This window comes from Cucumis melo, chromosome 7, assembly GCF_025177605.1.
Source record: "Cucumis melo cultivar AY chromosome 7, USDA_Cmelo_AY_1.0, whole genome shotgun sequence".
Taxonomy (NCBI): domain Eukaryota; kingdom Viridiplantae; phylum Streptophyta; class Magnoliopsida; order Cucurbitales; family Cucurbitaceae; genus Cucumis; species Cucumis melo.
The window spans coordinates 5,399,885-5,418,166 of NC_066863.1; the positions used below are offsets into that span (position 1 = coordinate 5,399,885).

The 18,282-nt window shown below is 37.0% G+C and overlaps 1 protein-coding gene across 3 annotated transcripts; it reads left to right on the top strand.

The window, feature by feature from the left end:
- Positions 1 to 397: 397 nt before the first annotated feature.
- LOC103502495 (uncharacterized) lies at positions 398 to 17,904 on the top strand. Of its 3 annotated transcripts, none has more exons than XM_008466439.3 (18): positions 398 to 636; positions 1,314 to 1,386; positions 9,024 to 9,067; positions 11,345 to 11,387; positions 12,478 to 12,729; positions 13,966 to 14,061; positions 14,337 to 14,408; positions 14,581 to 14,625; positions 14,702 to 14,781; positions 14,858 to 14,922; positions 15,002 to 15,068; positions 15,177 to 15,290; positions 15,863 to 15,936; positions 16,168 to 16,265; positions 16,347 to 16,406; positions 16,482 to 16,550; positions 16,644 to 16,697; positions 17,431 to 17,904. In XM_008466439.3, the coding sequence occupies exons 1-18, from the start codon at positions 524 to 526 to the stop codon at positions 17,494 to 17,496; spliced, it is 1,485 nt and encodes a 494-aa protein (XP_008464661.2). In that variant the 5' UTR covers positions 398 to 523; the 3' UTR covers positions 17,497 to 17,904. The 3 variants fall into 3 exon arrangements, with proteins under 3 accessions (XP_008464661.2, XP_050943957.1, XP_050943956.1); XM_051088000.1 differs by lacking the exon at positions 398 to 636 and adding an exon at positions 10,480 to 10,572; XM_051087999.1 differs by lacking the exon at positions 398 to 636 and adding an exon at positions 10,480 to 10,572 and having other exon boundaries at positions 12,570 to 12,729.
- The last annotated feature ends 378 nt before the right edge of the window (positions 17,905 to 18,282 follow it).

Sequence of the window (18,282 nt, forward strand, 5' to 3'; positions counted from 1 at the left end):
TGATAGAAAAAGCCTAAAGGCCCAAGATGTAAAAAAAAAAAAGGCCCCATTGTGTCTAATATATTTGATAAGCATCGTTTAGATTTTAGATTTGGTTACATAATCGTTTAGATCTGTGTTATAATTTTTTTTAAAAATTTGGTATACGATGATTTAGATTTCACTGTACATTTGCTATATGACTACGATATAAAAAAATCGAACAACAAATCTCAAATATTTAAAAAATGGCCAACTTTGTAGTTTGCTTATATAGAAAAGTTTCCTAAATATTATTCATAAAATTAATTTTTGAAATTCTCCCGAAAAGGAAAGAAAAAAAAAGAAAAAGGACTTAAAAGAGGAGACGGACCAAAGAGGTGTTTTTAAAGAAAGGGTGAAAAGAAAAATCTTAAATTTACGTATAAATAAGAATAACAAATGGCCGTCCCGTGAGCTGTCTTCCTGTCGCTCATCCGTTTAGGTCTCCGCTGGGTCGCCATTTGACTCTCTCACACACACCAGCACTGAACTATCTTTGGCGATGAACATTTCAGGACCAAGAGAAGATGAAGATGAAGAACAAACTCGTCAGAGGAAGCTTGAAGAAGCCCTCGAAGTCAAATCGCTCCGGCGGATTGTCAGTGCATACCTCAAGTACGTTTTGTTTATCCTTCATCATATGCTGTGTTATTGCGATCGACTATTTTCTCTTTGAATCATATATGTATACACTTGCATATTGGTTATTATTAAAGGACTAGTTTTTTAATCTGGGTATTGGGGGTCGTTTTGAATTATGTAATTTCAGGAATGTTATTGAAGTCTTTGAATTAAGGTAGTAGTAGAAGCTTTTAAGCCGGATGGAGTGGTTGAGATTGAAGCATTGGCTTGTTTCAACTGGCAGGTGGTTATAGAAACTATCCCCATTCGTTAAAACGCATTGGAATCTTTGTGGTTTAACGACTCAATGTGGAAAAGAAAAAGGAAATAATGGATAGTTCCAATTTGTATTGATACTGATTTTATTGAAATTTGTGAATTAAGATAGCAGTAGAAGAGGCTTTTAAGCTGGACGGAATCATTGAAATTGAAGTATTGAAATGGATAGTTTATACTGCTGTTTTTTGTTTCTCATCTTCGTCCTCCCTTGTTTCTTGAGTAATCACATTTGTTGGTCGATATTTCAGTATCTTATCTGTCATTCTTGTAGTGGGAATTCTCTTTTATTGGACTTCTTTTTTACGGCGGTGTATTCTTTCATTTTTCTGAATGAAAGTCGTTTGTTGCTATTAAAAGAAAGTATCTTATTTGTCATTCATATATTCATACAGCTATCCAGAGGCTTCAGAAGAAGACGTGAAAAGATATGAAAGATCGTTCAGTAAGCTTCCTCCCGCTCATAAGGTATCCAGATATTTCTTCTGTAATTGGATTTTTGTTAACTGGCAAACATCTGCCATACCTGCAGAACTACGTAGATAATTATTTAATGGATATAAATCGAAATTTATTGGTAAAATAAAGTCGCAATTATGTAAGCTTTGTGAGCATGTGACATTATGCTTTTCTGAATGAGATATGAACTTTTCATTGATTTCATGAAAAGAAACAAAGTGTTGGGAGGATACAAACTATTCTTTTCATGCTAATAGTTTTAATGGGTTTTTTTTGTCTATCAAAAAACTTTAATTGCATGATATCTCTCATGGGCAGTTTATTACTGGCAATTAGCTTTTCTTTCTTCTCCTCCTTTTAGTATGGAACTTTCAGTTTATGTTAAACAGTTAACGTTTTATTTGCTTGTATTTGTATCTAGGTTTTTCATTTTGTATTTTGTCTGTTTTGTTTTCTCTCCTAAGAATTTGTAACCCTTAATATTTGTTTCTTTTCATTATAACAACGAGAAGCTGTTTTGTGTTAAAAAAAAGAGAATAAAGGAAGAAAGAAATGAGTTTTTATGAAGTTTAATGTTAGAAGAACCTACAAGAGTCAGCTTGGGAAAAAACCATATAAGCTCCAATTATTTGGTATATAAAATAGTGAAACGAGCATATAAAACACCCAAAGAATTAAAGACTTAACTCTCCATAGGATTGGGGCTCCAAATCCTTCCATCCCTTCTCCCAAGCATAAAGGGTGGCCCTTGAGTAAGGAAAGAAGAGCGGTCACCTCTGTTGCTTCCCTATTAGAAAGAGAGTGGCAGAACCCAAAAGGAAAGGAACAAGAGCACCCAAACCACATAATAAATTCAACAAGAAAATGATTTTTGAGAGAAGACAAATGATAAAGTTGTGGAAACAAAGTACAAAGAGGTCTCTCTCACAATCATTGATTATCCCAAAAGTACGTGTCCCTCCCCTCCCCTTCCCTCCCCTTCCCTCCACACAACAGATCAAAGGAACAAAAGAGGGGAGCTCTTTTGAAATATCTTTCCACAAATTTCGATGAGTACCTTTAACCCCATTGGACAATCACCCTAAAGGATGAGGGCCATGCTTAATATCAATGATCCTTTACCATAGGGGATTGGGCTCAAAGGAGAAACACCCTAAGCCATTTGGCTAATAAAACCTAGTTACACAATTTGAAATTCCCAATTTGAAGCCCCCCGAGGAAATCGCCTCTTGATAACCTCCCATCTAGGCAAGTGTGACCTCTTTCCTTTTCGTTTCCCTTTCTTCACATCCTTCTTAGAGAAAATTACGCGTTAACCTCTCTAGACAAACACACATTGCATGGCACTTTGGAAAGAAAATATTAGTAAATAGGAATGCTACTCAAAAGAAATCTGATCAAGGTAAGTTTTCCAGATTTAGAAAAGAAGCCTTTTTCCCTAGTGGCTAACCTATTTTGCACTTTATCCAGCATTGGGAGCACAAAGCCATCGACTTTGTCCAAAGAGGGTCTCCCATTCTATGACCTCTCATAGTCACCACTTTACCCTTAGGACATTCATTAATGAGGGAAGAGAGATGGAGGCGTTGAAGCAACATGCCCTTTGCATTTCCTTGTACCTTAAATGCTACATTCTTCATCGCCCCTTGACATTAGTGAGATGAACACAATTTTGTATTAAACAAAGAGAAGATACATGAAGTGCAAGGAAGCTTAAGCATCATTCAATCCCAAAGTAAATAGGAGTTACAGTCTAAGAGGAAGCTGTGAGGTTTCTCACCTTTTTATATACTATTTATACTAGATGAATGGCAGAAACAGAGGCAGCATTCTATATTTATATATTTATATTGCCAAAACAGTAGCTACAAGATTTAGAATAGAAATAACAAGGAAAAAACAACAAAGAACAAACCAACCTCTTTCTCTAGGCTAGGGCAGGCTCCCTCAGCCGCCAATGTCCCTCCTTACCAATACATTCTCCATATATTTCTCATACCTACCTTACTACCCTCCCCTTGCTATTTATAAGACAAGTGTCCGAATAGGACAAATGATACTATCTTGTAGGGCCCACTTGCTGTTCCACTATCCCATTTCAATTCTTTCTTTCCTCCATGCTGTCTTGTGTAATTCCTTTCTTGCCCTTCCTCTTATACACATTAATAATAGGAGGTCTTACAATACCCCGGGGTTCCAAAATCACTTTGTCCTCAAGGTGGAATGAGGGAAACTGTTGGTTCATTGAGTAAACGGATTCCCAGGTGGCTTCACTGTTGGATAATCCTTTCCATTTCACCAGCCATTCATTTGCTCCCAACTCTGGACTCCAACGGATGCCTAGTACTGTTTCCGGCCAAAGTTGTAACTCAAATTCGGCTGTGAGCTTTGGCTGTTGGGTTTGAATTGTGTGCTGTCTGCCCAGTTTAAGTTTGAGTTGCGAAATATGGAAAACGTTGTGAATTGAGGCTTCTGGGGGTAGATCAAATCGATAGGCCACCTCCCCTATGGTCTCAGTGATGCGATATGGGCCATAATACTTAGGAGCTAGTTTTTCGGCCCTTTTCTTTGCTAAGGAGCGTTGACGGTAAGGCCTCAGCTTGAGATAGACTTCATCTCCCACTTTAAACTTAAGTTCTCTCCTCTTTGAGTCCGCAAACTTCTTCATTCTGTTTTGAGCAATAGTAAGGTTTTCCTTGAGCGCGCTAATGGCCAAGTCCCTTTCTTTCAGCATTGTTTCAACTTCATCATTAGGTGTCTTCTTATCTCCATAGGATATTAAGGGTGGTGGAGGTCTACCATACACGGCTTGGAAGGGGGTCGTGCGTGTTGAAGAATGGAAGGTGGTATTGTACCATAACTCCGCCCATGGTATGAACTGATGCCATTTGTTCGGTTGCTCGTTACAGAAACATCTTAAGTAGGTTTCTAAACACTGGTTGACCCTTTCTGTCTGGCCGTCGGTTTGAGGATGAAAGGCGGTGCTTCGTTTAAGAATAGTATCCATAGCATAGAATAATTCTTTCCAAAAGTTGCTTAGAAAGATTTTATCCCTATCTGATATGATTGACTTAGGGATGCCATGTCTTCGAACTATCTTATCAATGAATTCTATGGCTACTTGCTTTGCTGAGAACGGGTGTTTCATGGTGACAAAGTAAGCATATTTGCTCAGCCGGTCAACCACAACCATAATCACATTCATACCCCCTGCTTTAGGCAACCCGTCTATGAAGTCCATAGTCCAATCTTCCAATATGCGGTCTGGTATGGGTAATGGTTGAAGAACTCTTGCCGGTTTGGTTGCTTCACTTTTATTTCTTTGGCAGATTTCACACTGTTCGACATATTTCTTAATATCTGTCTTCATACCCTTCCAAAACAGCTCACCACTCATCCGCTTGTAGGTCCTCAAAAACCCTGAATGTCCTCCAAATATAGAGTCGTGAAACGTGTGTAAGAGGCTGGGTATAAGTGAAGAGGATTTGGACAGTACCACTCTTCCTTTATACATTAACTTGCCATTCAGCCAGGAATATTTTCCCTCCAGTGACGGGTCAGTCTGCAGCTGTTGTGCTATGAGTTGAAGTTCTTCATCCTTCTCAACTTCCTTTGTCACTATTTCCATGTTTACAATTCCTGCTGTGGACATTGCTTTCAATTCCAACTGGTGATCCATTCTTGAAAGTGCATCAACTGCTTTATTTTGGAGTCCCGGTTGATATAAAATTTCAAAGTCATATCCCAACAGCTTGGTTAACCACTTTTGGAACTGTGGTTGAACCTCTCTCTGCTCCAATAGAAACTTTAGAGCTTTTTGGTCCGATATAATGGTGAACCTTCTTCCTAAGAGATAATGCCGCCACTTCTGCATTGATAGTACTACAGCCATCAATTCTCTTTCGTAGATGGATTTGGATTGGGCCCTTGGAGACAACTTCTGGCTGAAGAATGCGATGGGATGGCCATTCTGAGACAGTATTGCTCCCAATCCACTGCCTGAGGCATCGGTCTCTATCATAAAAGGCAAAGACCAATCGGGTAGTGCGAGTACGGGTATGGTAGTCATAGCTGATTTCAGACTTTCAAATGCAAGGGTGGCGTTCTCATCCCATTTGAAAGCATTCTTCTGCAGTAGTTTGGTCAAGGGTGCTGCAATCTCACCATAACTTTTGACAAAGCGTCTATAATAGCCCGTCAGCCCTAAAAACCCTCTTAAGCCTGTTATATCTTTAGGTTGTGGCCATTGTAGCATACATCTAACCTTATCTTGGTCTGTTTCTACCCCTTGTTTTGAAATAATATGGCCCAAGTAGTGTATTTGCGAATGAGCGAAAACACATTTCTTGCGATTAGCATATAATTGGTTATCTCTTAGTATTGCAAACACCATCCCTAAGTGTCTCTCATGCTCCATTATGTCCGAACTATAAACCAGTATATCATCAAAGAAAACCAATACACAACGTCGGAGGAAAGGCTTAAATACCTGATTCATGAGGGATTGTAAAGTGGCGGGTGCGTTTGTTAGTCTAAATGGCATTGCCATGAATTCATAATGGCCTTCATGTGTCCTAAACGCAGTCTTCTCGATATCTTTTTCTTTCATTCGGATTTGATGGTAGCCTGATTTTAAGTCTAGCTTGGAGAACACCGTTGCCCCATGTAATTCATCCAAGAGTTCTTCAATAACTGGACTGGGGAATTTATCGGCTATTGTAATTTTGTTCAGCTTCCTGTAATCCACGCAAAACCTCCAGCCCCCATCTTTTTTCTTGACTAACAACACTGGACTTGAGAAAGGGCTGTGACTTGGTCTAATGATTCCGGTCTGCAGCATTTCGGTGACCAGTTTCTCTATCTCTTCCTTCTGTTGATGGCCGTATTTATATGGCTGGACATTGATTGGCTTCTGCCCTGGCATGGTGAATATGCGATGATCGACAGCTCTCTTTGGTGGCAAAGTGGTAGGGATGTCAAACACATCCGAATACTGATTAAGTAAGAACTGAATCATTGGTAATCCCTCCTCATCGCCTTGCTGACCCGTTTTCATGCTTTCTTTGTAATCATTTTCAATCTCATAACCTTGCCAGTCAATCAGAAAATCTTGATCTTCCGCTTCCCATGTCTTCTCTAAAGTCTTGAGTGAACATTCTGCTCGTATCAAGGCCGGGTCTCCCTTTAGAACTACCTTATTTCCTTCCTTCCAGAAAACCATTGTCAACGATGGCCAATGTATCTTCATGGTACCTGTCGTATCCAACCATTGCATTCCCAATACCACGTCTACTTTCCCTAGTTCCACTACCAACAGTCAGTCACAACTTTTAGCCCTTCAAGCTGGATTTCCACTTGGCTACAGATGCCCTTTCCTTTACAACTGGTGCCATCCCCAATGGTAACCCCAAACTGGGTGTTTCTGTCTATAGGAATTTTCCTCTCCGTGACCAGCTCACAGTGAATGAAATTGTGGGTTGCCACACTGTCAATTAAGACGATGATCTCTTTCCCCTTGACTACTCCTCTTAGTTTCATAGTTCCCTTGGTTGTCAGGCTGGTAATGGCCCGGTACTCTATCACAGTTTCCTCTAACCCCTCCAACTGATTAATCTCTACTGGCTCTGTTTTTTGCGTATCTGAACTTTTCCCCTTCCTCGGTACTTTCTTCTTCATTCAAGATAAAGAGCATGGGCTCCCTTTTTTCTTTGATTTTGCAGCGATGTCCATGAGAATATTTCTCATTACACCTAAAACAAAGACCCTTGTCTAAACGTGCTCTAAACTCGGCGTCAGAGAGTCTTTTTAACCGGAGGTTCTCCTTTGTGATAACTTCCTTTGAGGGGTATCGTTATTTGTTTCATTTGGAACTCATTTTTCCTCATGCTTCCTTTATCGTTGTTCCATGGAACCTTAGTAGTAGTGGCTTCGTTTCTCTTCGGCTCCATAATCCCCATCTCTGCTTGTGCCAATTTGAGGGCTAAGTTACGGTTGTTAACCAACTGGGCTGCCATCATACATTCTTCTAGCGTTTGAGGGTGGCGACTCATCACTTCAGCTTGCAGCGCCGGTTCTAAGCTAGTCAAGAAGGCATCACGAAGTACGCTTTCTGCCATGTGTGGGAGAGGTGCCGAGTAGTTCATGAATTTCTTGACATAATCATTATAGGAACCTTCTTGCTGAATGCGTATAAGTCTGGCCCCCAACTTTTCTGTCCGGTGTCTCTAAAAAATTCAAACATTCGGGTCTTCAAATCCTCCCACGATTCTACCTTTTTCTTGTTGTGGCTCCACCGGTACCAGTCCACTTCATCTTGTTCAAAGCTCACCACAGCCACCTTAACCTTTTCAGCTTCCGGCAAGTTATTGATCTCAAAGAAGTGCTCTGCACGGTAAACCCAAGATTCTGGATTTTCTCCCAAAAACATAGGCATTTCCAACTTTTTATACTTACTTCGATCGACCAGGTGGGTGTTCACTTCCCCGGTTATGTCTGTCTCTTCCATTTTTCCTTTCATTTTCATGATGGACTCGTCGGACGTGCCGGATTCTTCCTTCTTCTTATATGATTGGTTTTCTCTCAACTCATCAGCCAGCCTGTCCATGCTTTTCTTCAGTTCAAGCATCATTTCCTTGAGGCTCAACACCTCCTTTTCCGTTCCTTCCAACCTTTCTTCCATTTGTTGCTGCGCCATTAGTCTCGTGATTACTCCTAGTTTGACAAGGCTCTGATACCAATTGTGAGGTTTCTCACCTTTTTATATACTATTTATACTAGATCAATGGCAGAAATAGAGACAGCACTCTGTATTTATATATTTATATTGCCAAAACAGTAGCTACAAGATTTAGAATAGAAATAACAAGTAAAAAACAACAAAGAACAAACCAACCTCTTTCTCTAGGCTAGGGCAGGCTCCCTCAGCCGCCAATGTCCCTCCTTACCAATACATTCTCCATATATTTCTCATACCGACCTTACTACCTTCCCCTTGCTATTTATAAGACAAGTGTCCGAATAGGACAAATGATACTATCTTGTAGGGCCCACTTGCTGTTCCACTATCCCACTATCCCATTTCAATTCTTTCTTTCCTCCATGCTGTCTTGTGTAATTCCTTTCTTATCCTTCCTCTTATACACATTAATAATAGGAGGTCTTACAGAAGCTTCCCAATTGATAGGATAGTCAAAGTGGAAAGTTCTCAACATTCCTATCAAAGGAGCTTGAATTAGGCTTTACCAAGTGGAGCAGCCCATAGCATCTCCCCATTTCTAAAGTTTTCTCACAAGATTCTACCATTCTTCTGACCAAAGTTCCAACAAGGGTAGTCCTCAGACTCAAACTGCCACCAGCTTCAAGGAACCCTCTATATTTCTCAGCACACACCAAGGTGCCCAACAGAACTAGGAAACCTTATTTAACACTTGCGAGCAAACGGGTGATGGAGAAAACAACGGCCATTTCTCTTTAGCTATAAACTATATTTTCAATTGGACAATGGGAAATGGCCATTACTTATTAATTTCTACAATATTTTCAACTGTGTTTTACATTTATCATTCTCAATGCATACATCCGTGTAATAATTTTTACTAGCAATTATCTCTAGTATTCTAAGTTGTCTGTTGACAAACTTTTTGCAGGCTCTATTATCACACTTTCCCTTGAAGTTTGAGAGACTAAGAAGGTAGACTTGAAAGAGCCAGATTTTTATGGACAAGAATACCAATTGCTTAAATATTTGGCCCTGTTTTTGCAATTATAAAAAAACATTTATATTTGGAATGACGTAATAATCATTGCAGAGGATATCAAATTGCCTTTATGTTTCTTAATGACGTTCTCTTGGATGATTTTGAATATTGAAAGCCCAATAATTGTCAAGCTTGGTTATTGATGATTGGGAGAATGTTTGTGATCATTAGTTATATGTGTCTTGTGTTTTCCTACTCCTTTGGTGGTTGCAGACCTGGCTCCGTTTTTCTTATTTGTCTAGTTTCATTATAAAAGAAACGAGTCCGTATAAAAAACTTGTTGCTGATATAAAAAATATTTGAAGGTATTCTTAACTTGTATATTTTACCAATTAATGTACGAAGTGTTATCATAATAGAGGGCCTTTGGTTTCATTTCCTTCATAGATGCGTGAAACACTTTACCAACTATCAAGTATCAAACAACACTCCCCATTTTGGTTTTAGGTTCTGAGTCTTTGCATATGTATAACTAGGTCGCAACACTTTCAATGATCATCTGTTAACTTTAGTGAACAGATACTGTATTTAAGGATTTGGTTCACTTTGTTAATATCTTGAGTTCTGAAGCGAGATGGTAGAGATAGTTGTGACCTTGATGAATATAGAATGAGTGGATGTAACCATCTTGGGTTGACCTAGTGGTAAATAAAAATTTTGAGTTTGATAAAGGATCGAAAGGGGATGAGTTCTATCCATGATGTTCATCAACCTAGGATTTAATATCCTATGAGTTTCTTTGACTCCCAAATATTGTAGGGTTAGGTGGTTTGCCCGTGAGATTAGTTGAGGTACGCATAAGTCGACACAAGTTGGCATTGACACTCACCGATATTTAAAAAAAAAAAAAGAATTGTTGGATGAGGAAATGTTGGTGCAAAATAGTAGGTTCTTTGGTTTAGAAAACAATAGAAGATTAGATTAATGGTTAGATTCTTTATTACTTTATGATACAGGTAAACTACCTACATAAATTAAGTTTTAAAGAGGGAAAAAAGGTGTAACTTGTAAGTCATTAGTGAAGTGACATTCTCTCTTATAGTAGACCAGTGGTGCTGGATAAGTTCTAGGAGTCTCCCTTATCTCTGGTTATCTTGGGGTTGGTACAGCCATACTGGGCTTCAAAAAGAATCATATATCAATTAATTTCTTAGCTTTTGTAGACCTAGATTTTTCAGTTATTTAATTAATTTCTAATTTCTATTTTTTTTTTTTTTTTTTGTAACAAGGGAACTTAGATAATGTAGGCTGATAAACATGTTGCTAATTTGTTTGAATTCTTTTTCATGTATCAGCTACCCCCTAAATCATATGCATGAAAGTGACCTTTTTTAATCATCTTTAGATTGTTGAAATTAAACAAAATAAGACTACATGTACATTAGAAGGTCAGAGGTCATGACAAAGTGGTTTCTTCCTTCAAAGCCGTGTTTTAAAGGTACACGTTTTATTTTTTTCTTATCGCCCAATAAAAATTAGTGAAGAAGTATTGGAACCGTGCTGTAGTATGAAAAAGGTGTTCTCAAGGAGGAAAAAAAGAAAGGAAAAAGGAAAGAAGGAAAGAAAGATAGATAGATTCCATATTTTATGGTTTTTTGTTCCTTCTTAACCTTTTAGCAATTGTTGCTCTTTTGCAACTGATGATCTGCACAGAAATTTCAAGCTTGCAAAAAAAAAAAAAAACTGTAAATGATTGCAATACAGATGTTATTGATTCCTAGTCACTTGGACGATTTTCATTACCTGCTCAATTCCATTGCTCTTTTAACATTTGGAAGATATCTAAATCCACCTGTGGTTGGTTCTGCCCAAGGTTTAAATATTGATGTGGATAGAAATATTGAGATATTTTACGTTTGGCATACTGCCATACAAAAGAACAGCGTTTGGCATATATTTGTCACCTGATCTCTCCATTTGCAGGCCTTTGGAATTCTCTGTTTTCGTCTCTTTATCAGTTGACCTCAATAAACACCTGTGACATTGATTGTCTGGCCTTTATTTCATACTATGCTGATCTTCTCTTATAAGATAGTTTGTAAACAATGTTTATAGCAGGCTATTGTTAGCTTCATGAGATGTTAGTCATAACAGAGTAAATTCTTGAATATGAAGTGGAGAGGCTGTTGCAATGATTACTTACAACTCTCTTGAGTATGATATTATGGAAATTTTGCAGACTGTAACCAATTGACAAATTAACTTTGCAGGTGTATTTCCACGAATTCATATTTCATCTTTAACATGCTTCAGGTATGCGCTCTTGCCCTCCAGCCTCCGCAAGTAATGAAAGTTCACCTGTGTAATCCCTACAGTAGAATTACGTGAGCTCCTATAAAAAGAAAGGGACAATTGATTACTACATACTACTAAATTTCTGGCTTTATCAACGGGAAATAGATTTTATAGAGCAATGAAATGATAAATGATATTATCTATCTTCATTGCCATAGCTTAACTGGTTGACTAACTTTCCTCCCTAGGGGCAAGTTTGGACCTCTTCCCTATAATATCATCATTGCCAACCTAGGAATAACTTAACTGGTTAAGGCATATATTCTTGACTAAAAGGTCAAAAATCTGAATCTCCACCCTCACTAGTTGTTAAACTTAAACTATTGTATATCTTCTCTCGATTCACCAGAGTAGTGAACCCTTTTTTTTTTTTAATTATAAAAAGAAAAATAGTAAGAAAGAAAAGAAAGAACGAAAAAAACCCTCATTTTCCATGTTCCCTTGGAGAGAATCTTATAAAAAATGTTTGTTAGGTGACAAGTTTAACTTTAGTTCTTGAACTTTGGTGTATATTGGACCCAATTGAAAGCTTATGATTAAAAGTTCTTTGTTTCACCGCTATAGCTTTCCAACACTCCTTAAAGGTCTTTCCTTTTTGGGGTTCTCTTTTGCTTCTGCAATTTCATACCAATGAAATCTTTTCTTAAAACAAAAATGGCTAAATAGACAAGCCTCAATGCTCAAGGACTAAACTTTTAATTTTACCTCAAGTAATATTTGTTGAAACATGATGCAACCTAATAAAAAATCAATAAAGATACCAGGAAAAGGGAATTGGAGGGAACACCTCAACATCTTTTAATTTCCCAAATTTTGATGATATTGTTAAATGATGGTTTAGGGACATTTCTTTTGAAGTTCCCAAGTTATCTTTCCCCTCTCCATCGCTTCCTCTTTCTTTTCCACTGCACGTTTAGTTTTTTGGTCTTGTTTTAAGGTAACAAGATTCTTGTATGTATGGTATGGGTTGAGTCTTCTGAAGTAGATCTCCATTTGGTTAAAGTAACACAGACTGTATTCCGTTTCCCCTATGTTGAAATAATGCCAGGCGTTTGAACCTCCACTTGATATGAGCCAAGACACTGATTGTTGTGATGGTTCATATCCTGATCATGCCCATGATGATCAATTTTGTTGTAGAGGAGAAAAAGATGCCAATGAGAATTTATGTTCTCGGGAGAGCAATGTATGTTCTGGTGAGCCAACCTCAACAAGTGGAAGAATGTGTTCTTTAGAATCCAAACAAATCTGCTGTCCTGAAGGTGCAAGTGACTTGACCAAGGCATCAACTATCAACCAGGTTGGGCAACAATGTGAAAAATAGCTCTTTCATATATATTTGTGAATGCATGCTTTTGTTCAAATTAATTGCACGATCAGTTTTTATAGGGCTCTATTTGTTTACATGCATGCTTATGTTCACTTGTGCGGCTTTACCCAATATTTGGGAAGAAAGGAATTGTAGACTCTTTAACGATATTACCAATTCATCCTATTATATCCTAGAATCCTCTATTTTCATTGACTAATTTGGTGTAAAGATCTACAACCCCTCAAAGACCACAATTTAATTTTTCTTATTGCTAACTGTAAAATTGTATTCCTTGTGAATTTTTCTTTGCTGGAAAAGGAAATAAAAATTTTCACTGATATAATGAGAGGATTCTATTGCTCAAAATACAATGGAACAAAAAGTTTAAGACAATAAACTTAGTCAATACAACTTCAAGACTTCCCAACACTAGATGAAAGACTTAACAGAGAAAATGATAGAACTCCAATTCAAACATAGATCTTGAATAAAAAAGTTAGTATATAACTTGGAAAAAGAGAAGACCAAGAAAAAATATTGATCCTTGGAAGACCCTTTGATTTCTTTCAAGCAAAATTCAGCAAGTAGAGCTTTCACTGCATTTGGGCAAAGACCAAAGTAAGATTCTGGGGTTTCCATGAAGAGCCAACTAAGATTTTCAAAACACTGGCCTTGAAGAATCTCCGTAAACCCACTGAAGATGAAAAATGGAGAGTACTTTCATCGCACCAATGAAAACCTACATTCAGAAAATAAGTGTTGGAGATCTTTGCTTGCAGACATACACATAGGTAACAAACTGTAGGGAGACAAGTAGTGAGTAGGAAACTTCCTTTGGATAGGGATATTCTTTATCTTTTGGATTATATTGTTATCAATAAAATTGTTTCTTATAAAAGAAATTGCATGATCAATTTATCTATCATTGTTTATCATTTATTTTGGGTAGAATGCTCAGATAGCCATGCAGAAGACTTTGTAAAAATTAATTATTAGTGGTTGTTTACTGTTCAACGTTTTTTCATTAGATCAATCAAAAGGTACCCCCCCCCCACCACCACCACCACCACCACACACACACACAAAGAGGGAGGGAGGAAGATTGCCCTGTCAAATTAAAAGTTGTGCTGGGCTTTTTGTACAGCAGACGCTGAGTACAGGGGATGTTTTTAGTCTTCTTTTTTCAGTTGAAAAATGAGGAAAATTGACCTCTTTATATGACAGGAAGTCGAAAATGGTGTTAACCATGATCAACATTTGGAAGAGAAGGAAGTCACAGATAAACACAGTGGACACTGTGCTTCTGATTGCAATGGAAATGTAACTTCTTTCATTCTTTGCTTAATTCTACAAGTTCCTCTGATTGTGGACTTCATTGCAATTTATGTCCTTGACCATGTCATGAAAAATCAGATTAGTATCTTACTGTGATGCGGAAGTCCTTCGAACTGTCAGCAATGCCTGGCTCAACAGTGCATCTTTTGCCCTAATCATATTCTTTTCAGTGATTCATGTAGTTTGGTAGTTTGGATGCATTCTGACACAAAAGGACATTGTGATGTTTATAACTTATAGATCGTTGTGATACATTGCAGGACTGTTCATCATCTCATGAATGGCTGGACCCATCTCTACAGTTGAATGTTCCATTGGTTGATGTGGATAAGGTTCATTCATAGGAGCTAGTCCATGAAGCTTTATTTTTTTGTTAATATTCTGAATGAGAACAGAAGACGTGAACTTGAGAACTCTATTCGACCCTCCTAATTTTCTTATTTGAAGCACAAAAGTTAACTGGGTCAAATTTGAATTTGATCAGTTATTTTCTTTCTTGGTTAGGTGCGTTGTATTATAAGGAACATAGTCAGGGATTGGGCTGAAGAGGTATGTTTTGATCATCTTTTTGAGACTTCATTGTTTAAAAAAATAATAACCCGCTGTCTTCTCTAATTACACGTAGGGTCAAAAAGAGCGTGACCAGTGCTATAAGCCTATCCTTGAAGAACTTCATTCCCTTTTTCCAGATCGAAAAAAAGAGAGGTATGCTGAATGCTCTTTGTGATTGAGTTATGATCAGCAGATTAAATAATCTGAACCTGGGCATTATGTTCATCAGTCCACCTGCTTGTTTAGTCCCTGGAGCTGGACTTGGACGACTGGCTCTAGAGATTTCATGTTTAGGTATGCATCTGGTTTTTCTAACTAGTATCTGATTATATAGAAAATTAACCACAGTTAATATTTCCCAACTAAAAAACAGGTTTTATAAGTCAGGGGAACGAGTTTTCATACTACATGATGATATGCTCAAGTTTTATTCTTAATCAGTAAGAACTTTTGTGTCAAACCTTTTACCTTGGTGCATACACCATGTTATTGCTAAATCAGAGCAATTCACTTCAGATTTATAATGAAATGGATTTCTTGAATTTTAGTACCCAGAAGGTTGGTGAATGGACAATATATCCCTGGATCCACAGCAATAGCAACTCACTTTCAGATAGTGATCAACTTCGTCCTGTTTCAATACCAGATATCCATCCCGCAAGGTATGCACTGTCTTATATTGTTCTCATTTCTGGTCCAATTTCTCAGTACATAACCTATCTTTTTGCTGTTAATTTTTACATAACGGTTTTCTCCTTTGTAGTGGACAATTAATATTTTAGTTATTAATTTTTATTAACTTGGTGGGGGTCGAAGAATTCTTTGTTATCAACTATTAAATTCCTTTCCATATAAAAAAGAACGTAAGGAATGTACTTAGTGATTATCATAGGCTTCATTCACGGGTCGTCACGTTGAAGCATACTAAGATATTCATATTATCTTTTTCTTTTTCATAAGAAAAAAATGATTTAAAAAACCGTTCATATTGTCTTTCTTCTTTTGTCTATTTATTTGATGTGCAACGGTTTGCATGAACAAATATTTGAAGTCACATCATGTGTTAAGTAATAAAACGGAACATATGAAAGCTGTGAACTACTAAATTAGAACCATGTTCATGGACAGAGTAAGAATAAAAGTTTAAGAAATGGACATAAGTTCAAACCTAAAAGCAACTTGTAGGCTAGATTGATATTTCCATTTCCCCTTACATCATAATTTTCTAAAGCAGCGCAGGGATTACTGAAGGTTTCTCAATGTGTGGTGGCGATTTTGTTGAAGTATACAGCGATCCAAGCCAAGTAGGTAAGCAAATTGTAAGAATTGACTTCTTATATGGTTAAGAAACAGTAAAAATTGCACTATGATTTCTAATCTTTACTATGGCAGTTGTCAAATGGTTGAATCTATAGCTTTAATAATGTTATTGACAAAACTATTTATTATATACTATCATGTGCTTGATAGTTTTGAATATTGGCTGATTTCCGTGAAACTTAGCGATTTTTTTCTTCTCATGTTTGGATGCATACGCAGGACTATGGGATGCAGTTGTGACTTGTTTTTTCATCGATACTGCTCATAATATTATTGAATATATAGAGGTCATATCCAGAATTTTGAAAGATGGAGGAGTAAGCACACTCCCTCTTTCTCTTGTCAGTGTTTTTAACAACAAAATAGTTCCGAACATATTTTAACTAGTCAAGTGACAGGTGTGGATAAATCTAGGGCCTCTGCTATACCATTTCGCAGACATGTATGGTCAAGAAGATGTACGTTTCTCATCCCTTGACTAAATGCCCCAGAATGCTTTTAGAATCTGAATAGGTCAGTTGTTTCTTTTTCAGGAAATGTCCATTGAACCAAGTCTAGAAGATGTGAAGAAAATTATATTGCATTACGGCTTTGTGTTTGAGGTAACTGTAGTCTGTAGGTGTAGACAATAGTCATTTTTCTGCCTCATTCATGTGCGCTAACTTGGACTTCAAAAATGACTTTTTATTTCACAGAAGGAAAGGACAGTTGAGACGACATACACAACAAATCCTAGATCAATGATGCAAGTAAGTTCTTTGACTCTTAATATTAACAGGGTTTCTTGTTTGATTTTTAAGTTTGCTTTGTTCTTTGAGTTCTACTGTTTTGCTTGGGGTTTTGTTTGTGATGCATGTTGTTCGATTCATATGTACCTTGGATCGTAATCACTCTTGGTTTGTAATCATTCTTATCGCTCTTAGAATAATTCTCTTGTACTTTGAGCATTAGTCTCTTTTATTAATATATTAATAAAGAGGCTCGTTTTCGTTTATAAAAAAGGGGATGTTTGGAGGTAATCTGAAGTACATATTTGATTTAGTGTTTGGGGTCCAATTTTAAGTACCAAACTCATTTTTTTCTCGTAATTTTGGAAACAATCCTCTTTTCCACTACTTTTCACACTTTATGTTCTCATTTTCATTCCGTCTTCGATTTCTTATTCATTACAACACTCTTTAGATTCCGAGAAATTCCTGTTAATTCCCACCTCCAAAACAGCCCCTTAATGTAGTAATATATCTGTGCTTGGGGCAATGGTGCAACTAATGAGATTCTAATTGAGGCACGTCTAATATTGGTTTAGAACTATTTGAAACTCATAGTAGTCATTGTTTTGATTGCTAAATACTCAAATTCATGATATTGGATGTTGATATGGCTAGAAACATAGTTTAGACTCCATTATCATCTTATCCTGTTTGAAGTCACGGTTTTCCTCCATTTGGTTGCGTTAAACGTAGAATTTTATGATCTTTGCAGAATCGATATTATGCTGCATTCTGGACTATGAGAAAAAAATCAGCTACAGAGGGTATGACACATTAATTCACTCCCACAGTACGAGTTCCTACATTTCTTATTATTTGTTTTTCTTTTTGTCCGAAAATTTTCTTAGCACAGATATTCTTTTTCTTTTCTTTCTTTCTTCTGATTCTTCTTCTTCTTCTTTTTTTTTTTTTTTTTTTTTTTTAATTTTTACTTTTTAGTTTTATTTTTTTCTGAGTGACATTCAATTTCTATCATTCAAGTAACAAATTATATTTGCATGGAGAGTTCTTAAATTTTGGGAAGTCCTTATGAGTTGATTGTAAGATTCTTTCCAGTGGGTGCATCTTGAAAATATCGAATTTTAACTGTTCTCAGTACATGTGATGTTTTGATGCTGAACCCTTCTGTACTTAGAAGTTATGTTGTTGGATCCCTTCACACAGATCTACTTTAGTGACATTGCTATCTCCTGTCTCTCGCTCATTTTTTGAGATATCTCCCGCATCCCCGTTTGAGTTCTACGACATGTAGGGATATTGATTTAAATTAATGAACATCACATACAAATTTGAACCAAAAACCTTAGACCGCAAATTCAAATTCAAATGTTAGACTTTGTGCATATGACTTGTATGGACAATTTTGTGGTTGTATTTTCATTTGCATTGCTAGTTTTTGTTATCAAGAGCAAACCAATTTGAAAAAAGAACCCATTAAAATATGTTTTGGAAGGGTGCTAAAACTAACTGTTATTATTTGTGAACTAACTATATGGATTATGTTTTTTGGGATAGTATGATATGTATTCAGTTTATGGCTTAATTTCAGGAAATGGTTTCAAAA